This window comes from Sturnus vulgaris, chromosome Z (genome assembly GCF_052056855.1).
Source record: "Sturnus vulgaris isolate bStuVul1 chromosome Z, bStuVul1.hap1, whole genome shotgun sequence".
NCBI classification, from domain to species: domain Eukaryota; kingdom Metazoa; phylum Chordata; class Aves; order Passeriformes; family Sturnidae; genus Sturnus; species Sturnus vulgaris.
Window position 1 is genome coordinate 71,209,206 of NC_142283.1, and position 23,095 is coordinate 71,232,300.

At 42.7% G+C, this 23,095-nt stretch overlaps 1 protein-coding gene across 1 annotated transcript; it reads left to right on the forward strand.

Moving 5' to 3' along the window:
- Nucleotides 1-1,053: 1,053 nt before the first annotated feature.
- SLC45A2 (solute carrier family 45 member 2) lies at nt 1,054-19,455 on the forward strand. The gene is made up of 7 exons (XM_014875520.2): nt 1,054-1,492; nt 2,589-2,765; nt 6,158-6,483; nt 10,273-10,416; nt 11,605-11,728; nt 12,565-12,770; nt 16,643-19,455. Exons 1-7 carry the CDS (start codon nt 1,054-1,056, stop codon nt 16,865-16,867), a joined length of 1,641 nt encoding a protein of 546 aa, XP_014731006.1. The 3' UTR covers nt 16,868-19,455.
- Nucleotides 19,456-23,095: the final 3,640 nt, after the last annotated feature.

Consider the following 23,095-nt stretch of genomic DNA (forward strand, 5'->3'; position numbering starts at 1 on the left):
TTTTTACATTCTACTACATAAGGCCCGCCCTGGAAGCAAGAATTATCTAGTAGGTCCTGGCAAATTGTCTAAATCATCAGCAAAAGCACCTGAAGTTTCCAGATGATAATCAGTCTAGTGTAAGTTACTGAACATTATGCATTGTTGCTGTAGGACTTGACAAGTTTCTTAGTCCCAGATATATCTGATCATGATGGAGAAAAATCAGCGTTGTCAAATGTGATGTCCATCATGGATAAGTTTTGAAACCAAAATTACTGATGTCAATTTAAAAACTCATGTTGCCTCAGGATAGGTTGGATCAGCTGCCTCACTCAGGTGACTAACCTGAAAGGTAGACTTTGAGTAAGGTCACTACAGGTTTCTTTTAAGGCCTTCCTCTGGCAAGACTTTTAAAAACTCACCTCTGAGTAATTCTGATATTCTTTGTTTTCAGAAACCAAGAAATAATCAGTTCTTTTAAGGGCAGTACACAGCACATACAAAAAACTACTCATCAGTTGCTGCTTGACAGATTTCTGTCGAGCTTTATATCTTCATCTAATGCTCAAGGGCAATGGATAGGTTCACTTACTCATCCTTATGAGGTGCATTGAAATCCTTTTCCGGAAAGATACAGACTTTTCCTCCCGGGTTAGTCGGCAGGGAATGGTGTAGTGCTGATGTTTGCTGAATGGAAAGATGAGAATGGGTTCCTGGTGTCACTGCCATCTTACAGCAAGATCTTACAGCAAGAGGAACAGCTTTGTGTCAGGCTAATCCTGCGCCTGGACCATGTGATGTATGTTCCCGTTATATGTGTGCATCATGCATAAACAGTAATTCCTCAGTTGAAGATAGTCAGGAGCACTGCAGACGCCCAAAAGCTTAGATCTGCTAATGTGAACACACGCTTCCCCGCCCCCTTCCTGGCATAACTTGTGATCACAGAGCCATGAAAGTATGTGAGTCCCTCCCCCGCACAGACCGATCCCACCCGGCATATGATCTGGGCCCCATGTCAGCCGGAGCAGGCAGCACCCGCTCGCCACGGCACCGCTCGCAGCCGGAGCTATGACCTTAACGAAAGAGAGCTTCCACGGGGCTCTTCTCTCCACCTCTGGAGAAGCCAAGGCCGACAAGAATGGCACCAGCGAGAAGGAGGAAGCTCAGAGGCAGGCAGTGATGAGGACTGGAGCAGCGGTGCCAAGGAGGCGAGCGGTGCAAAGGCTGGTCATGCACAGCATGGCCATGTTCGGCCGGGAGTTCTGCTATGCCGTGGAGGCCGCCTTTGTCACACCGGTGCTGCTCAGTGTAGGGCTGCCCAAGAACCTCTACAGCCTCGTGTGGCTCATCAGCCCTATCCTGGGCTTCTTGCTGCAGCCCGTGGTAGGTTCAGCCAGTGATCACTGCACCTGTAGCTGGGGCAGGAGGCGACCTTACATTCTGGGTCTGGGCATCATAATGCTGTTAGGCATGGCTTTGTACCTCAATGGGGACGTGATGATCTCAGGTGAGTGAGGGGCATGTGCTATGCTGACAGACAAAACCCATCCTAGCCTTTTGAATCAGAAAAAGGAGAGGGGTTCCCCTTTTCCTTCTTAAAACGCACTGTTAAAATTTCGTATCATATGACTCGGGTGCACTGAAGGAGCTGGGGAGCACAATCTTTGTGTACGTTCAGTCCTAACTCTGCATGCTATGTACCCTGTGCAAAGTGTTGTGTAGTCCGTGCATGTGATTGCAGTCCGTTGTATATTGGTTTGGTTGCCTGATAAGCTCCTACAGGTAAAGATTTGCTTAGGCCATAGAAGCTTATATGAGCTAAGATCTAACTTGTTAACTTAAATGATACTATTGTTTTTGTGATGTAATAATATCCAAACTTAATCCCCGTTCATCCCTATTTTAGATGGATTAGTATTCAAAATAGTCGTCTTTAATTATTGCAGCAATGGCTTGACTCGGGGCTATGTTGTGCTGGTGAGAAACAAAAGTCCTTAACTGCTTGGAAATCTTTCTGTAGCTGAAACTTGCAAAATCAAACAGAAGTGACCGCCCTATTGTTACATTTTTATCATGGGGTGTAGCTTCTTAAAGTCTTGATAGGCAGTTGTTGCTGGCTAGGCAGATGGAGGAGGTGTGTGTTTTACAGATTGATTTATTCTCTCTTCCTCGATATTATTGATGTTGAATATACTTGATTTCATTGGCCCAGAAAGAGATGTTGCAGTCAACTCTTGATTATGTAAAAGAATATGAGGGTGGGACAAAGAGAATAAACTAAAAGTACTAGAAAATGCATGTGTTAGGCTACCAGAGCATGCCTTGAAGGTGTAAAGAAATAGATTAAGAATAGTGATGCTCTTGGTGGTGGTAGAGCTTGAAGCTTTCTGAGCATGTGCTGAGTCAAAGCAGTAAGTCAACCTAGCCCAGCTCAGCACTACACAGACTCAGCTCTCCTGCTTCTCTGATGAGACTCTGGTGTCACTGGACTCTCTTGCATAACCAGTCCTTGTTTAGATTTTGAGGTATCAGGAGAGACTAAATGTGGTTTTGCAGAACATGGCACTGTTGCTGTCAGAATGAGGGTGTTTTTCTTTTTTTAGCTTTCATCGATGAGAGAGACAAGCAGCGGACGTGGGCGATAGTCATTACCATGCTGGGAGTAGTACTTTTTGATTTTGCAGCTGATTTTATTGATGGTCCCATCAAAGCATATTTATTTGATGTCTGCTCTCATCAGGATAAAGAGAAGGGTCTGCATTACCACGCCCTCTTTACAGGTACACTGATCCCTTCTTTTCCTCCCTACCTCTCGAAGGAGGGGAGGGTAATTTCATGGATTTTATCCTCATTGTGTTTCTAATCTTGAATGAACTGATCATCTGATCCTGCACTTCAGTCACGAGACTTTTGTTGCTGGGTTTTCACTACTCCAGAGAACAGCAACTTGTGACTGCTGCTACAAGAATTCTGAAAAAGGCTGCAGGCACAAACAATTACAGCAACACAGACATGATTTAAGAGTAGTTAGTTATTTTAAAAAGTGAAGTAGTGTTTGTTAAGTTTGTTTTGGTTTTTTTTTTCGAGTTTTGCTGAGGCAAAAATTAATGCATGTATTTTTTGCATTGCTTATAGAAATAACATTTTTGACTTGTCATGTGACATAGAACAGGAGCTGCACAAACCAATTGGTTTCCATTCTTCATCAGTGCTCCAGTATGTGCTGTATAGAAACAGAAGTTCTGTGTAAAATTCAGAAATTCACAACTCCCACAAAATAGGTCCAAGTAGTTCAGTTCAAGTTCCTGCAAATGAAGTTTACAGCTTCACTTGCCTTTGTACATTTTTGGAATGTTGCCGAGTTACAGAAGGACACTAAGCTGTTGGAATAAGGCCAAGGGAGGGCCATGAAGTTGACAAGGGGGCTGGAGCACCTCTCCTATGAAGACAGGCTGAGAAAGTTGGGGTTGTTCAGCCTGGTGAAGAGAAGGTTGTGTAGAGACCTCAGGATCTCCGGTGTCTGAGGGGCCACAGGGAAGCTGGAGAGGGACTCTTCTTTACGAAGATGACGGGAAATTTAGGCTGAATGTTAGAGATTCTTCCCTAGGAGGGTGGTGAGACACTGGAATAGGTTGTCTGGGGAGGTTATGGATGGCCAACCCTGTCAGTGTTCCAGGCCAGGATGGATAAGGCCTCGAGCAGCCTGGTCCAGTGGGAGGTGTCCCTGCCGGTGGCAGGGTGGGTGGGACTGGATGGTCTCTAAGGTCCATTCCAATCCCTGAACATCGATTCTCTGAAATCATCTCTACAATGTGAGCCTTGTGTTGAGGAAATGCACAGGGAAAACACCTAAGATGCCTAAGGCTGTGTACCTATGAAGTGACCCAGGAGGAACCTCCTGCCATGTCTGAGAGTAGTCCCTGTGAAAGCACTGGACAAAAAGCAGGCTACATGAGAAGTCATGCAATCTTTGTTACAGCAGATTTTTGTTGCTACTGAACCCCCACCAGGAGCAGGGACACGTACACTCAGTAGCAGTTACTCAGTTCAAGGAGGGGGTGTAGTAGCTACTGACAACAGGCTGATTTTGAACACATGAAATACCTGTGTCCAGGAACACAGATTATAAGGGAAGCTTAAAGCCACATGGGAATGAAATCTGTATTATCTGTTAGAAACAGACAGATAAAATTTAAAGAATAACTTGTTTGGAGAGAGAGAGGAGTCTCTATGTATATCCAGCACAACTCTGGTTGCAATTAATTTGGGGATGATACTAAGAAGTCTCCCAGTTTGATGCTACAGATTTAGCTGATTCAGCGCATTGAGCTGCAAAAAGGGATGTGGGACAAATAACATGGAATAAGACTGAGGCAGAATGCAGGACTTGGTCCAGCATCCTGTGCTCTCCACAGCAAGTTCATCAATATCTTAACCCTTCCTATCTGAAAGTTCCCTGGTCTGGTGTTGAAATGCTCCCTTGACTGGGGTTCTACAATCTCCCAAGGCAGTCTTCTCCAGCAATTTGCTGGCCTTCAGGTTAGTTTTCCCTAAACTGTAATATTAACATCCATTCCCTACAGTTTAAATTTATCATTCCCTGTTTTATCCCTATTAGACACAGACAACAATCTTCCCATTTCTTTTCCAGTTTCTGTTTTAGGTATTATTTCTTTTTCCCACTTTAGTTCCTTCCTTTTCTATTTAATATTTCTAAGAATTTACTCTCTAGTTTGCCTTTAGTTTAGGGTTTGAACGCGAAACTTGGTAGCTCTGAGGTTATGAAACCCATGGCCACTTATTCAAGTGGAAGAAAGAGTGCACACATCCAACAGCACAACATTCAGGCTGCATTCCAGTGTCATGATGCTTCTTTTTCGAAACAGCATGCAAAGACATCTTCAAATGTTAAATGTTCTCTCTGCAAGCATACACTGAAAACATGTAGTGCAGATTTTCTTTAGAAAGTTATTAATAGCATAATTGTTTTTTTATGAGAACAAGAAAGGATACAGTCCCTTGTGAAAAGCTGTAGGACACAATGAAGGAGGGCCATATTCAGACCCAAGAGGGCAAAGAAGGTACAGAAAGCCCAGAATGAAATCAAAATCCCATGTTTTGTTGGGGAAGCAAGTCTAGGTGCTATCAGCTTTTGTTAGAATGGGGGTATTGCTGTACCCTGTTATCAGTTCTCCTAAGCAGAAGGGTAGAAATTCTTTCAAGTTCTTGCAAAGTGCCTATCCTGTGGAACTCCCAACCATCCATCCCCCAGAGCCGCCTGGTTAACAAGGTGCCAGGACTCTACAAAGGTGCCACCCTTACCAGAACTCTGGACTGAATGTAACAGAGGGCACATTCCTGTGCATCTCTGTGCAGTTGTAACAGAGAAGAAATTGTAAAAAACCAAACTGACTGAAAACTGGATTTATTAATTTCAAGGCACAAAGTAGTATTCTCTTTTCACCCTTTAGCCTACCTCTTCTAAGAAAATTAGTAAATGGGATTCTGTTCCTTTCTGTTTTCTTTTCCGAGTGGTGTGGTACTTGGATTTAAGTACAAAACAATGCCTTTGGGTTTATTTTCTTTTTTAAAAAATTTCACATGGAGGCAGTATTTCTGTTTGAACTAAGCTAAATAAAATACATTTTATGAATTCTCAATATAATTGAGAATATAATTAATATAATATATTAATATTATAATAACATATAATATCATTTATTAATAATATATACTGTCTTATATAATAATAATAATATAAAGTCTCAATATAATTTAAAAAATGTTTGTTCTTTGAAAATGAAAAAAAATAAACCACATGAATTTTTGTAGGATTTTATTTAGTTTTACTTGTATTGTTTACCATTTCAAAGAAAATAGAGCTTCAAAGAGCCAAAAAAAAAAGAGAAGGAGCCCATGTTGCTGTATGTTCAGGCAATTTCTGGAGTGCTCTGACTGACAGATATGAGGAGATTTTTCAAGAGATGTTTTAGTAACTGCTCATGTATGTGATTAACTCAGCATTCCTATTTCTTGTGATAACTATCTGAAGAGTGATTATTCCATCATTTCTAGAGGGCATCTCACATTGAGGATGTTATGCACTCTTTGTTTATTTTATCAATGCCTGTAGACTTTATTTTTCCTTGTTTTTTTTTCCCCACCACTGTAGGTTTGGGAGGAGCCCTGGGTTACCTTACAGGTGCTATGGATTGGGGCCAAACTGTACTAGGATATACCTTGTCATCAGAATTCCAGGTGATTTTCTTCTTTGCAGCCTTGGTTTTCATAATCTGCCTTACCATACATCTCTGCAGTATTCCTGAAATCCCACTCAGATATAAAAACGAAGAGGCAAAGTTCTTGTTGGAAGTGACTGAATCCCATAAATACAGCTCCATAGAGGAGGAAATTAAGAATGGTTGCTTAAAATCAACGTGTACCGAAATAAAGGCTGCAGCCAAGCCAGGGAAATGCGCGGCTGCGTCACGCACAGAGGTGAGTGCAGAGATGATTTTATATTTGCATCCTTGGAGGCCCCTTAAGTAGCTAATGCTGATTGTAATGGAGTCCTTTCACACACACAGAAAAGAGCCCTCCATCAGGATACAGAGACAGGAGAAAGCCTGCTTGCCTTTTTTTTTCTTTTTTCCCTTTTCCTTCCTTCAGAAAATATTGCCTGCAAGAGGGATAAGACAAGCTAGTTCTGATGCTTTGATCCATTGGCAGGGATGAGGGAGAACCTGGTTCAGTTTTCTGATCAGTGATATCTTGATATCCTCCTTGTGTGAATTTTGTAAATAGGATCTACTTAGTCGTTTAGTCTTGGTATAATGAGTATAAAATTGTGGACAAAGACTACAAACCATTAATCTTTGATGTAGGTATCTAATTCTCACCAAAGTCCACAAGATTTTGTACATAGCAGATGTGAAATGTATGTTCCCTATCTAGTAAACATTTGGGTTTTCTGCTGCTCAACATTTCATTGAGCATGAATGCTTTAAAATTGCTACTTCTTCAGCAGTGCTACCTTGCTACCAGAGTTTGAGTTTTATTTTGAGCGAGACTGTAGCTGTGCCTTTGTCAAAATTTTGAGGTACAAGAGAACAGTGAGTACTTTTAAGCCCTCACTGTTATTTTGTTTTTGATGCGCTTTTATGAGAGATTTCTTCACCCTAAGGCATCTAGGAAGAGGTGAATGTACCAGAAAAATATCTGGGGAGCCTGCTTCTAACATGATCTTGGGAACAGATGATCGTTCTTACTGTTTGGTTGATGACTTTTTGTGCTAGAAATCCTCATGACTATCTCATGGTACCCTACATAAGCGAAGTATAACACAATAGTGGTGACACAATTGCTTCTCATTTCAATTTCACCTTTGATTTTTTGGCATCATGGATATCCATCCATGGTACAACAGTTTGATAAATCAGGTAAAACGTACTAAGCATGTGCAAATGGTTATAAGTAAGAAAGTAGTACTCTTGTTTAATCTGTAAATAGAAGGGATTTATTATCTTTTCCTATTTGTAATTTGTTCCATAATAGCACTTGGTATTTCTAACCAGAAGAAATATATTATTACACCAGATGCAAGACATAAGAAATGAGCATTGCATGGTGAAAATGCCAGGCAAACACAGAGTGGGGCAGACAGCAAGGCAACAGTTGTGGGGAGAATCTGACAAGAGCACTGTGATGCTGTCTGAGCTTCCCCACTGCAGGCTAGCTTGAGCAGCCAGCCTCCTTCAGCAGCCCTGTTCACTCTGAGCATCCTCCAAATTGTTAGAGAAGTTGAGAGTCATCAATTTCTTGGACCATGTAGGCTCTAAAAAAACAAGAAGGCAAATGAAGATGAGAGAGCGATGCGGTGAAAGTGGGGGGAGCAGACTGTGGTTTGGGGTGGCCTCTGCCTTGGAAAGAAATAATTCCCTGGAGCTGGTAACATGAGTGACATGGAGTTCCATGTCTGACACCAGAGGTGAAGCTGTGGTGTCCACTGTGGGTGAGCCTGGGCCACTGCCTTCCTCTCTGGCTAGGCTGGGCAGCCTGTTAGAGTCCCCCAGTGCTTTGATCAGTCTCGTGTTTCTTTGATGTGCATTTTTTCGTGTGTGTGCATTCTAGACGCTCACTGCTTTAACGATCTGTCTCCTGTGGCACATGTCTGCTGAGTTCATTCATTACCATAATCACTTCCTTGAAGAAATGGCTTGGCTTCCTGTTTTTCTGTCTGTCTTTTTTTCTTTTTTTTTTTTTTTTAATTGCAGGCATCATGGCTATATCTCTTCTAAATTAAGAGCCTATGCTCTCACATGCTACTAGCTAACATAATTATTTATGAGATTTGACCTGTTCTAGTATGAGCAGACACCCAAAACAATTGGCCTTGCAGTCTTTTGAATGCTGCCAAATCATTCAGGGTCCACTGCCATAAAACCCAAGTCATACTGCTTCCTCTGTATTCTTATCATTTTATGCCCTGAGTTGTAGTGATTTTGTAGAGATTATTTGGTATTGTGAGCTTTTGAAGGATAAGGTGCTTACATAGAGCCAAACTTCAGTACATTATTTAAATTAGCATGCAATTTGTGTGCTGGTATGTTTTGAATGTGTACATTAAACATTTTTAGTTTCCATTTCTACTCTCTGGAATATCTAAATAGAAAGGAAACATTTCTATCTAGCTGTCAAATTATTGTTTGTAATCACTGCAGTGTCCTTCGTAATTCTGTGACCTTATCTTAAAACTTTGATTGGAAAGGCTATTTTAAAAAGCAGTGTGGAAGAATTACAAACTAAATTAAACCAAGTCAAACGATAGTAATTATCCTTGAAATAACGCTAATGAGTCAATCTGGAATTTTTTTGCTTGTTTTCTTTTTATAATTGTAGAAGAATATAAAGCTTACCCTGTTTAAAAAAAGACAGTGATGCCAAGAGAAATTCCAAGGGATTTGGACAAAATAAAGTCCTAGGTGGAAGTCAGCAAATTGAATTTTGGCATTCCTATGAGGATTAAAAACCTCATACTGAAGCAAACTATTTTCCAACTTTATATGCGGTGATTAGTCATAGAGTAGCTTGCAGCATAGCTGAGTTCAAAGGAAAGTAGAATTGTTAAAAGTAAGTACAACACTGAAGGAAGAAAGGAAAAAATGACATCTTACAGAAAACTGAAGACAAGATCCAGTCCAGGAATTTCCAGTAATTAGCATAACTGTTATTCCACATTTCATAACATAAATCTTCCCTAACCATCTCTCCCAACACTGTTGTCTCCAAGCATTATGAAAGAAAATTGGAAGTTTTCATCATGCAGTTTAAAAAGTATCTTTTTTTCTTTAAAAGCAGTGAGCCATGCAGGAGCTTTAATACAGGAAGAATTATGTGTCAAAATACCTGACATCAAGCGCACCTACGTTAGTTTAAAAAAAAAAGTAATACAAATGATCTGATGAATGTAACGGGAAAAGAAACTGAGAGTTTTGGGGCACAGGGCTGAGACAAGGAGGGAGATAACACGGGGCATTAAAGGTGGTGAGAAAATGTGATTTTCCTCATCAGTGAGATTTGTTAACCAGCATCAATTAAGTTTTGATTGTGAGATGAGTTATTTCTCCCATGGTGTGAAGTGTTAGATGCTGGAGCTCACATTCTCTGTGTGCTACCATGGTGATTCTTCCTGCTTCAAGGACAGTGCATAGTGGAAATCTCATGATATGTCTGAAGAGGTAAAAGTTTCCCTAGAAAAAGAAAATTCCCAGGGAATTTAGCACATAGAATGGAAAGGGAATAAGGTCTCAGAAATGCTAAGAAATCCACAACTGACACATTTTAATTTTTAGGAAGTAGTTTGAGCATGATTTTTTCTGTGGCGGCTTTAAATTTTCAGTGGAAAGCCAATGGTCTTTATATAGAAATAACTTTTGTTTCTGGTTGTTTCTGTTGTTGCTTCATTGGGTGGTTTGGTTTTTTTTCACTCTCTGATTCTGCTTTGGCAGAAAATTTCCCTGTGATTCCACATGTAAATAATTGTCCTACTGATTATATGAGCAAGAAATGTTACATTCCTGCTGGTATACCCCATCTCTTCTATAGTTACTGTGAATTTTATAAATAGAAGGAAACTCAGGACCCAAGCAACCCTACCTAGCAAAAAAGAAAATACTTTGGACATTTAGCAATGAAAATATACTACTAAGATCTTCTTCATTTGCTGTCAGCTATTTCATTAGCCTTCAGGACAATAATACTGTATTATTCTTGAATATTTGTTTTTAGGGAAAAAGGCAGATGACCCTTAAATCACTCTTGAAGACACTTGCAAGCATGCCATCCCACTATCGTTACCTGTGTGTGAGCCACCTCTTTGGATGGATGGCTTTTCTGTCCAACATGCTCTTCTTCACGGATTTCATGGGACAGGTAAACCATAAAATCCTGACTACTCCTTCCTTGGAGCATCTCCTCCTCCATCAAAAAGAAATGAAATGGTGTTACTATCCTGAGGAAATGACACCGTTGTCAGAGCCGTTTATATCTGGATGGCTCAACAATAGTTTTGTAAATCAGATAATTAAGGTCAGGCCCTTGTTCCAAGCCTGCCTGTGAAACCGCTGGGGAAAACCTTCAGTATTTGTAAGGCTCTTTGTGTCTAACTGTTCCAAGTGAAGCTCTCAGAGCTAGTCCAAACACATCCATATTTTGCCTTGGCTTTGGAGCTGCTCCCAGATGGGCAGGTTTTCCAGCTGGGCCAGTGCTTGGATGCAGCTGGCCCTGTCCTGGTGTGTGTGTAGCATCCACACAAAGCCCCCACCTGCACTGCAGCCCACCTGGCCTCAGGCTGTGCAGCTCTTTGCACACAGGGAGCTACTTCGTAGCACAAGGTTTTGTCTTCTTGCATTTGTCTGTCCTGAGTCCCTTTTGTCATCAACTGTTTGCCTTCACAATACCCAGTGGTGCCTTTTCCATGCCATTCCCAGGGACTGTATGTCCTTTGACAGTGATTCTTGCCTATATGGATGTGTCAGCCTCCTTCCCTCTGGAGTACTAATATGCTCCTGGCACAAATCTCTCACTGCCACTCCCTGCTCTTCTGTGGTTTCCACACAGTATTCCCATTTCCTTGCCTTTTCTGTCTCTGTAGGCAAGGCAAGAAGGAGGTTTTTTTTCCCTGCAGTATAGATGAACAACTGAAAGAAAAAAGTTTTGCTTATCTAGAAAAGTAGCTGAATAAGACAATAACTGTGTAGAAAAATGAGTGTGTTGAGGTACACCTGAAAGAGAAAATAAAAAAATAAATGTAGATAAATTAGGTAAATAAAGGCTAAAGCAAGAAGGCAGAAGTGGAGAAAATTAGTTGGAAGTTGGACACCCAAAGGATAAAAGTGCAAATGTATCGATGCAAAGTAGACAGTCCAGGAAGAGGCAGAGAGTAATAAATGAGGAGGAGCCTGGGATGTGATAGTCCAGGAGATGTGAGTGTGAAACCTGGAAAATTACAAATGAGTGGTTAAGACAGATTTCTTGGGTGCTCCCTACCAGGGATGGGGCCCTGTGCCCATAAGAAAGAGGCATTCCCTGCATGCATCCATCTGTCGTGGTCTCTTCCAGGTTGTGTACCAAGGGAATCCTTATGCACCTCACAACTCCACACTCTACCTCACCTACAAAACAGGGGTAGAGATGGGATGCTGGGGACTGTGCATCAATGCAATTGCTTCGTCAGTCTATTCTTGTAAGTACCCATGAATGAGCTCCAACACTGTGCTTGCTGTTTGCCATTGTTTAAAAACCATAAAGGGATACCAAACTACCTGGATTCTTGTCTACATTAAAGCTTTGAGAAATGCTACATTCTCAGCATTGTTAGTTACTCATATATTAGCACAAAGAGTTCCTGACCACATAATGAGGTGTCACTTTGGGAGTAGGAGATGGTTCTGCATGTGAACTGACCCTGAACACAGAAAAATAATTCTGGAATTAAATGCCACACCAAATTCTCAGGTGCTCTTTTCCCTAGCAGTGCTGTAGCTGTAGCCTCTCGAAGGTGGCCTCTCCCCATTTGCATTCCCCATGAAGAAGGTCTTGCTAGAATCTTGAATCTTGCTCTCCAAGATTATGTGTCAATATGCTAGCACAGCTCCTCAGGTAGATTTCGCCATAATTCCTCCCAAGGATTAAAAAAACTACTCATGATCCAAAAACTCGAATAAGTAGCATTTTAGGGGTTGATCTGAGCGTCTAAACGAGGCTTGAGGGAAATGTTTTCACCTTTGGAGCTTAACTGCAGGCATTTCTGTGTGGCATTTTTGTGGATGAACATCTATCCAGCACAAGTATTTCTGGGCGCAGCTGCAGTGCAAGCTGCAGGTTGAGCACTGGGTGATGTGAGCAAGTATTCTTTGGCAAGTTTATGCCTACAATAATTTGAGGAAATTTGCAAAATCATCAAGACTACTTCCTTCATAGCATTTTACAGAATACAAAAGGGACCCTTAAAAGGAACTCCCTGGTAAAATGTGAGCTGTTTTTTAAAATCTTACTAGCATTTTCACTTTCTTTTCACAGACTTCCAGAAAGTCCTTCTGCCTTACATAGGATTAAAGGGACTTTATTTCATTGGATACCTACTTTTTGGACTGGGTACTGGATTAATTGGCTTATTTCCCAATGTCTATTCCACTCTGGCTCTTTGTTCACTCTTTGGAGTCATGTCCAGCACACTGTACACAGTGCCATTCCACCTCATTGCAACGTACCACAAGGAAGAAGAGGTGAGTGCAATGTCTCAAGAAACAGTAAGTTTATATCTGTCTGTGTCTGTTAACTTGTTTTGGGGGTAAACTGGATAGAAACGGTGAGAAACTTTTAATTTTAATTTTGAATTATTAATAATGACACATATGAATGGGAAGTTTCTGACAGAGAGAGTTAACATCATGGCTCCAAACTCTCCAAAAAGACCTTCAGTGAAACAGATAATTATTTATCATCACATGTGAAACAAAGCCAGTCACAGTATGTGTTCAGGCAGTAAGCAGGTAAGCAGGGCTGCACTTGTGTTGTCTTCAAGTCCTGCCTGCCTTGTATCATTTCTTCCAGCCACGTTAGCAGAGGACTTGACTTCTCAGTGCCTAAGGTTAATAAGCCTGTAAAGGCTGTCAGAATTTTTAGTTAACTGCAAAGTGTTACAAAAGCTAATAAATAAATGGCATTCATGTAGAAACAGCTTTATATAGTTCAGTATTAAATCATATACCATATTCTCATTATCTTTCTAAATGTCTGCAGTTGGGTTTTTGTCCTCCACAGCCTTAAGTCCTGTTTCCAAGGAAAATCTGGAAAAACTTGCACACCTTGTATCATGTTACTGGACACAGCAGGATCTTCATGTATTGTAAAGTGTTGAGTTCTTTAATGGAAAAGTTGTCTCAAGTCTCTTAAGTTAGTCAGACAGCTGGAAACAAGAAAAATTAAAGAGAGTTGGAAGAAATTAGAAAGTTCCCAGTATATCTTGGGACATCTGAAGAAATTAATAAAGGCAATGCTGAGCCATTGGAAAACCACATAAAACATAGCTGAAAGCAGTACAGGGCTAGATCAAGTGCTAGACAACATGACCTACTGTTCTGTACAGCTGTCACCAGTACCCTCTGAATGATGAACACAACAAAACTCTTTAATTATGCTACTGAATGCTAGGAGGATGTCTCAAAGTGATTAAATATTTAATATCTATGATTCCTAATTTTTCAGTTCATTTCTTTGCTCCTTCCAACAGAGAATGGTCATGATGTTTTATAAACACAAAACAAAAGACTGGGAGTGAGCCCAGGTTAGGGTGAGATCTCAATTCTAAACTCAGGTCAGCCAACTCAGAGAACAGGAATAAATGCAAAATTTTTATCTGTTCCAAGACAGAAGTGAAATAAAATATGCTAAAGTGTCCATGAACTTTACACTTTAGAGGCCAATATATTCATGTGTTACTTGTAAGACAATCAATTGTTTCTTCTTTGGTGTATGGTACTTACCATGACAGATGTTAAATAATATATAATTCTGTGTTAGATTTTATATAAATGGGTTGAGGTTTAGCTCAAGTCTTCTATAATATACAAGATAGGAAAAAAAAAAAAAAAGAGCAAACATCAAGCACAAGAGTGCATTCATTTACAGGTTCATGTATTTGTGGTCAGAACTACTGCCACATAGGAACACTTGGAACAGCCCAGCAAAAGAAATACAATTTATTTTAAAAAGTGTCTAAAATTGGGACTTTATAATTTCAGAGCAAGGAGCAGATATTTTCCCCCACTATGCACTCCACCAAAATCATGTGCTGTATTTTATAATGCTGCCATTTCAGCTCCTGTTTTGTGCTGCTGTTCCCTAGGATCCAAATTAAATTTTTTTCTACTGGATTAGGAAGAGACTGTTAGTCTCCAGTACTTGTGAGCTTTCTGTAGCTCTAAGGCAATATAATAGGGTTTGCAAAAAGCAAAAAACATCTTAATGGCTAAGAGAATCTGGATACCAGAACACAGTGGTGCCGCTGGCCTACAGTGTGGGAACTTCTTGTCGTTGGAATACAACCTCCTCCATTTAACAGCCTATGCAGGAAGAAAATAAATATGTAAATTACCACATAATTTCCCAATAAAACTGAGTAATTTCTTTCTGGACGAAGCGACCCCAGAGATCATGTAGATCCTGCTCAAGGAGGGCGACCTGAAGCCGGCTGCCCCAGGTCTGGTTTGAATGATTCCAAGAATGGAGACTCCACAGCCCCTCTAGTTAACCTATTCCAGTGATCCACCAGCCTTACAGGGTGCTAATATGCAAGACACTTGTACATAATAAATGAAGGCTTTTGCTCTGCTATGTATATCATCGCAGATACACTGATTAAAATAGGTTATTAAAAGTGGTCCTCAGCAGTGTAGAAGAATCCTAGTCTGGATGCTTGTTTTCAGGTTGCTTTCCTCCCCAGTAATAAAAGTATTACACTTGTATTTTAGTGCTGATTTCCTTTATGTGCTTTGAGCCATAACTTCAGGTTTCTGCCTGTGTGTCTGTGGCGCACATCAGCACTGCTGTAAAGCCTTTGGATGTGGTTCCTCACAACATCCTTCCCTCTAAAGTGAAAAATGGACTTGATGAGTGGACTTAAATGGATAAGGAAGTGGTTATTCACAATAAATGGTCACATCCAGAGGGTCGTGGTCAATGACCCAGAATCCAAATGAGAATCAGAGACAAGTGATACCCTCAAGTGTCTGTATTTGAACCAGTGTGATTCGATATCTACTTTAATGACATAGATTAAAGAAGTGAGAGCACTCTCAGCAAATTTGCAGATGAAACTGAGCTGAGGTAGTGTCATTTGAAGGACACCTGAAGGACAGGATGCCATCCAGAGGGACCTGGACAAGCTCGAGGAATGGCCCATGGGAACATCAGGAGGTTTAACCAGACCTAGTGCTGGTGCTGCACCTGGGCCAGATCAACCCCTGGTACCAGCACAGGCTGGGCATGAACAGCCCCAGAGCAGCCCTGCCCAGAAGGGCTTGGGGGTGCTGTGGGGGAGAGGCTGGACATGCCCTGGCCATGGCACTCCCAGCCCAGAGAGCCAAACGTGTCCTGGGCTGCATCCAGAGCCCCGTGGGCAGCAGGGCAGGGAGGGGATTCTGCCCCTCTGCTCTGCTCTGCTGAGACCCACCTGGAGCACTGCATCCAGAGCTGGGGTCCCTGCACAGGAGGGACAGGGACCTGCTGGAGTGAGCCCAGAGGAGGGACACAAAGATGGTCAGAGGGATGGAGCACCTCTCCTCTCAGGAAAGGCTGAGAGAATTGAGATTGTTCAGCCTGGAGCAGAGAAGGCTTCAGACTGACATAATTGCGGCTTTCCAGTATTTGAAGGGAGCTTCCAAAAAAGATGGAGAGGGACTTTTCACAAGGGCACACAGTGATAGGACAAGTGGGAATGGCTTCAAACTTAGAGAGAGTAAATTTAGATTAGATATCAGGAAAAAATTCTTTACTGTGTGGCTGATGAGGCTCTGGATCAGGTTGTCCAGAGAAGTTTTGGATGCCCCATCCCTGGAAGTGTTTAAGGCCAGGTTGGATGTACCTTTGAGCACCCTGGTCTAATGGAAAGTGCCCCTACTCACAACAAGGGCAGTAGAACAAGATGAATTTTAAGGTTCCTTCCAACACAAATCCTTCTGTGATTCTATGACAATTCTTTGATAATATGATAGTATGACTCCTTCAGCCATGAGTCAGAGCTAAATTATCCATGACAGGATGACCTGTACTGTTAAATGACAGTTTGACAGAGCTAAAATTGACCTGAAAAGAAACGTTTCGTTTTTCTGGTCAATTTTCAATTACTTCCTTAAGAGAAGGGATAGAGGGAAAAACTCCAGGCGAAAAAAACCAGACAACTTGGTGGAAGCTTGGAAAACTCACTGTTACCTGTGAAATCTCTGTGGTAACCTCTGTAGCCTGTATGGTGCAAGAATGGGAGCAGTGAGCTATTGACCTGTCCTGCTGCCCTGGGAGGTGTAGCAATGTCTGGGTCAAGAGCTGCGTGTTGCTGACACTGCCCCATTCCTGGGGTTTGTTCTGTGCTTCTCTGCAGAGCCTGAAGCTGCAGGAAGGGGAGCAAGCAGGGGAGCACGGGCGAGGGAAGGGCATCGACTGTGCTGCTCTGACCTGCATGGTCCAGCTGGCCCAGATCATCCTGGGCGTGGGGCTGGGGCTGCTGGTGAGTGCTGCTGGCAGCGCCGTCACCGTGATCTCGGCATCCACCGTGGCGCTGGTCGGATCCTGCTTCGTGGCTTTCTGCGTTCGCTACGTGGACTAGGACTGCAAGGAGCAGCTGGAAGGAATCTCCCCAGGGGAGCGTTCTCTTTCTGCTCTCTTCACCAGTAGCACTGGTGCTGTTGCTGTGCTGACGCTGCTGACACGTCATCCTCTCTTACCTCCTTGGATCGGTTGCAATTCCAGAGCTTTATGAAATGGAGACTTGATAAAATTGGTTGCCTCAGACACACACCCCCACACACCCCCACAGTGTGTTCACATGCTGTGGCATGTGATGGATTGTGTGGCCACGATATTTTGATGCTCTACACCAGGAGTCATTATGAAACTCCTCGATACCAGTTTGTGGAAGTTGATGGATGAAGAATGTGATTAACTGAAGTAATATAAAAGGACAGAATTAGGAAGAAAGTTTTTATTTATCTCGTTTTTCAAGTGTCTTAAGTTGGGAGCTGTTCCCTCCAATAGTCAAAAGCTACAGGAGATTCAAGCAGGTGTCAGGAGCCATGCAGAGTGCAGTTCTATTATGATTAGTGATACTGTTAAATAGTATCAGTTAATTACCAGCTACTGTCAAAAGCAGATTTGAGTGTGAAAAATGACTGGAATATAAAAAAGATTGAAGCCTATTGTTTAAAAACAGTGCTGTAAAGTAATTATTTTGTACTGGATCCTGGTGCTTCTGTATAAATGAAGTGAAAGTACTGGCTGAGCTTGTCAGGAAAGTCTGCCTAAGTCTGCATTGCAAATCCATGTGTAGGCACCTAAAAATTGTGTCTATGGGAAACAGCTGCCATTTCTTCCTTCTTTAAAAAGTGACCTCTCAGTTCTGATGCTGTAATTGAAAAATAAACTTGGCCAACAAAAGAATTTGACAGCTGGTTGACCGCATAAATCTTGACATTGTATGTGACAGCATTTACTTTAAAGTAGCATCTCTCTTTTCTCTGGTTTCCTTCATGCTTTGACTGAAATAGCATTTGCTCTCTACAGAATATTGTAAATAAATTCAGTTCTTCAAAGCACTATTAGGAATTATTGTACAGTAAATCCATAAGCCCAGTTATTTGTATTTAATTGCATATGAAGCTTCATTCTTATTTTTGTAATTCTGCCAGAGTTTTGAAAACTTGTTTGTGAAAGCAATATACTGTATTTATGCGGTGCTTCCTCTGTCCTGAAAACTGTCATATCCATCCACTATGTTATATGTTAAGCCACATGAAGCCATCTTCTAATGCAATATTGGTAAAGAGCATTGAGAGACTATGGGCAAGTATGATGGTTTTGGTTGTTTTTTGTACTTAATGTTGCACATGTATAATCAACACTGTTCAGAGAAATACAATGTTGAGCTTATCAGCTCTTAGAAGCTCTTCAAGACATGAACTGACAACACCAAAAATAAACTGTTACATTTGAGCATCAAGTGCCTCTGCAGAGATGCATCAGCTTCATCCTTGTTCTGTGTTTTCAAGAGTAGAGTGAGTCATATTCTCAGGAAAACCAATTTTCCCTTTGGTAAATTCTTATTAATTTTAACAAGCCTGTGGGAGCCTCAGATACCTTTTCTTGATGCTGACAGTGTCTCCACTCCCAAAAGCGGCTCAGTGCAAGGCAAATCTCACTACAGCATCTGCATCCTGCCTTTTGAAAAAAAACACGTTATGGTTTCTTTTAATTTGTGGCTCTTCATTTCACACCCATAAAAGTCTGGGAAGACAGAGCCCCTGGACTGTGTTTGAAGCTGTTTGTAGGCACTGAGATGTCCTGGAGCACGAGGGCCTCAACCAGAACAAACAAAAGGAAGCCAGAAAATGAAGGATTGTTGTCTTCCCAATTAGCTCTATGCCATCATTAACTCACTTCCATTAACTCTGTATCTCCTGGGAGGATGACTTTTCAAGGGAAGAGCAAGACATCTATGGACTCACAAAAAGCAGATAAAGGAGAAGTTGATCTGGTTTTATAGGACTGCACCATGTAAACCTGTGCACTGGAAACTGGGGTCATAAAGCTCTGATTCCACTGTGAGGCTGCACAAGAAATTTTGCAATGTTTACCTATGTCTTTGTCAACATTTTCTTTGAGGTCTAACACCATTAGAACATTAACATTGAAATGGTCAATGTTTTCCCTGCTCTGTTACACAAAGAGGGCACTGGCATTGATTAAGGCCTACAAAGGGACCACAGATCTGTGGCAATCTGAGAAGGGTTCTGAAAGTGCAGAGAAGAGAGAAGAGCCCATCATGTATATCAGTGCTTTTATTTACAGATTTACTCAGAGAAAATCGTTTTGGGAACTCATATCATATCGTTTCTCATGATCTGTCCCTTTAATACTGTCCTGGGGTGACTTTGTCATGTTGAATTGTATCCCCATTTGTCTGTTTAGCCCAGAAATAAGTTTTGTACCTTTAAGGCTGTATTTGAGGGTGAAGGAGGGGGGAGGAGAAGCGGTGGAATGTCTGAGGGTTGTTTTCAAAACACAGAGACAGGAGTTCCATCCTCTCGTCCTCCTGGACTGTGTCACTGTGGTGGGCAGCGGAGAGAGCTCTCCTTTGCTTTTTGTTAGTTTCTGACTCACTGAAGCAGAGAAGTTCCCCGGAAAGGTTTTTTTTTCCCTTTCTCCTGGAATTATTTGAGCCTGCTCTGGACTGGGGGCCTGGGAGAGCACCCGGAGCTCGCACCTGCGGCCCCCGGGGCCTGGCCTGGGCAGCGCCATTTTCCAGACTGAGCCGAGCTACCCCCTCAGGAGAGAGACTTTCTGAATTTGTCATCTCTGCAGAGCAGCGAGAGGTTTTGTTGTTCGGTACTGGGGGTTTACTAATGTATGTTACGAATATATTACTAATACATGAAAGGGGATAAAAATGTATGTTATGAATACGTTACTAATACATGAAAGGGGATAAAAATTACTAATACATGAAAGGGGATAAAAAGAAATGTTAAAATTTTAAAGATGTTGAAGATATTGAAGGATAGTACTGTAATGCTATTAATTTAAGAAGTTCCACCTCTTCTGTGCTTTTACACTATTTCTGAACTTGAGCCATCAATATGATAATTTACTGTACTTAACATCAACTTTTTAGCAATGATGTGAGTAAAAAGTTACAAGTGCCCTGTGCCTGATCTTTCCCATCTGGTTTTATTTCCATATATATAAAATCAAATAAATAAAGGTTCTCTCTGTATCATGTTTATGCAATGATGCGCTCAGACAAAACACACAGAACCACAGAATGGGTCAGGTTGGAAGGGACCTCACTGGGTCATCTGGTCCAGCCTCCCTGCTCCAGCAGGGTCACCCCAGAGGACACAGCCCAGGATTGTGACCAGAGAGTTCTCAAATGTCTCCCATGAAGGAGACTCCACACTGTCTCAGTCACCTCTTCTCGAGGCTGAACAAGCCCAGCTCCCTCAGCCTTTCCTCATAACAGAGATGCTCCTGTCCCTGAATCATCCCTGTACCCCTCCTCTGAACCCTCTCGAAGATGAGATGTCCTGTGACAACCAACCCTCCTCCTTCCCACTCTCACAAAAATAGTCATGGCTGAATAAAACAAGGCAGGAGACAAGTCTGCCACCTTATCTTCATGGCACTTCCCTTTTTCTTTCTCTTACAAACATCTGCCACTCATTCCCCTTCAACAAGCAGGCATGTGACGCAAGCAAACCCTTAAAGGAACTTCTGTTTCTTTTGTTTAGAGGACTTGAAGTGTTAGTAATGTCACAAGTACTCTGAGTTTCTTTTTCCAGTGTTTTTTCTGTGTTTCATAGTATTCGCATGAAGTTTCTTTGACTTGCTTGAAAACAAGCAACTCAGGTGGCTTGTGGCAGATAAACTTTTTTTTTCCCAGAAAGGCCACACAAATCAGGATGAATCATAAATGTCTTTGCCTAGGGAGAACTCACAGCTTTCTCATTGGTGCCTATGAATCACTACCAGTCTCTGCAGGATGTCAAAAGATAGTGTAAGTGAATGTGGCAATGGTGACATTTGATATTTTTGAAATGTAGAAGGATCGGGTGGAAATATCTGATGTAAAATGTCTTTAAATGATTTTTGGAATGATAAAGCTATTAAAAAATGAGCTATAAAATAAAATTTTCCCCTCTAAGTTTCCAGTGTTCATTTCCATTCTCTAACTGCTCCACCTTATTTATTTAAGAGGCAAATGTTTGCGGTCACTTGTTCAAGACTAAACTGTGAAAAGTGATTTGTAATTTTTATGGGCCCTGATGTGATGCATCCATGAGTGCTGAGAGAGCTGACAGACATCATAGCCAAGGGGCTCATGATCATCTTTGAAAGGCCAGGGAGATCAAGAGAGGTGCCTGAGGGTGGGAAGAAAGCACATGTCATCCTGCTCTTCAAAACAGGCAGGAAGGAGGACACAGGGAACTGGAGCCAGTCAGTCTAACCTCAATCCTTGGAGAAAGGGGAAGAGGCGTCCTCAGGATATTCCCTGATGACACAAAGCTGGGAGGAGTGGCTGATACCCCAGAGGGCTCTGCAGCCCTTCAGAGGGACCTCAACAGGCTGGAGAGAGGGGCAGAGAATTGTCTGAAGTTCAACAAAGTCAAGTACAGTGTCCTGCACCTGGGGAGGAACAACCCCTGGCACTGGTACAGGCTGGGGCCAACCTGCTGCAAAGCAGAAGGACAAGGAGCTGGGGGTCCTGGTGGACAACAAGGTGTCCATGAGCCAGCAGTGCCCCTGTGGCCAGGAGGGCCAGTGGTGTCCTGGGGTGCATTTGCAAGAGAATTGGCAGCAGGTCAAGGGAGGTGATCCTGCCCCTCTGCTCAGCTCTGGTGAGGCACATCTGGAGTGCTGTGCCCAGTTCTGGGCTCCTCAGTAAAACAAAAACATGGAGCTCCTAGAGTGGGTCCAGCAGAGAGCTGCAAAGGTGACGAAAGGACTGGAACATCTCTCTTACAAGGAACAGCTGAGGGGGCTGGTCTTGTTTAACCCCAAGAAGAGACGGGACCAAGAGGGGACCTCATCAGTGTCTGTCAGTGTCTGCAGGGAGGGGTCAGAGGATGGACCAGGCTCTGCTCCGTGGTGCTGGGCAACAGGACAAGAGACAATGGGCAGAAACTGATGCACAGGAGGTTCCACTTGAATGTGAAGCATTTCTGTACTTTGACAGCGATGGAGCACTGGAACAGATTTCCCAGAGAGGCTGTGGCATCTCCCTCACTGGAGTTATTCAGGAACCTTCTGGATACAATCCTGTGCTTTGTGTCCTGGATAACTGTGCTTGAGCAGGAAGGCTGGAACAGATGAGCGCTGTGCTCTCTTCCTACCTGACCCATTCTGTGATTCTGTTGCTTTCTATGATGTTCAGTTTCATGCATTTCTCCTATAGATATGCAAGATGTGTTAGGCAGTTGCATTTCCTATTTTTTTAAGTTGGAAATGAACATTTTGCTCCCATGTATTAGTATTTTATGTGTGTATTATGAATAGTGACTTCGTACCATGCAGAGACATCAAACTGGAGGCTTTTCCCGTGGGTAAAGCACCTGCAGCAGCAGCAAAACAAAACTCAGTGTCTTCCTATCTGGATTGGGCTGAGATGGGCAAGCCGTGTGTTTGCAGGGAGAGAGCCGTGCCGTGCGAGGTCTCGGGACCGCCACGAGCGCTCCTGGCCGGGATCATTCCCAAGGATCCGCCCGCTCCAAGGAGAGCCGCGGCTCGGCTGCGCCCTGGCGGTCAGTGCCGGCACAGCGCTCAGCTCAGCCCAGAGCCCAGCCCAGAGCCCAGCCCAGAGCCCAGCCCAGAGCCCGGCCCAGAGTCCAGCCCAGAGCCCAGCCCAGCCCAGCCCTGCTCTTCCCTCTGCCATCTCCGCAGTTTCCTCATCAGCACTGCTGCCGTCCCGTTCTCTCTTTTTTTTTGTGCTTAGCCAGCCCAGGAAAGCTGCTTCCTGCCAGCTGTCGCCCAGTTGTCAGATGCATTGCAGACACTATGGACATGTGGTGGTCGGAGCCCCCATGGACACGTTTAGCACCAAACTCCGGGCAGAATCTGAAACCTTCAGTGCTGAAGCCAAGAGCCAATACTGTAGTGCAGCCATTCCCCGCCGGTTTGGCAGATGAGTTTTCGTGGCATTGGCTCACAGCAGGTAATGTGCATCAGGAGGCAGGGGAACACTGATTACTGCACAGACAGACACGGCATCAGAGTCTTGGACAGTGCTGTTCTCAAGGCCCCTCTGCTCGTTAGATGCTGAGAAGGAAATGTGACAAACAGCAGA

Bases quoted from the DNA above. Each gene is read 5' to 3' on its own strand.
- SLC45A2 (XM_014875520.2), top strand. From the start codon at position 1,054: ATGACCTTAACGAAAGAGAGCTTCCACGGGGCTCTTCTCTCCACCTCT. The intron at 2,766-6,157 runs GTACACTGATCC...CCACCACTGTAG, and splicing joins TTACCACGCCCTCTTTACAG to GTTTGGGAGGAGCCCTGGGT. The intron at 11,729-12,564 runs GTAAGTACCCAT...TTCTTTTCACAG, and splicing joins TGCTTCGTCAGTCTATTCTT to ACTTCCAGAAAGTCCTTCTG.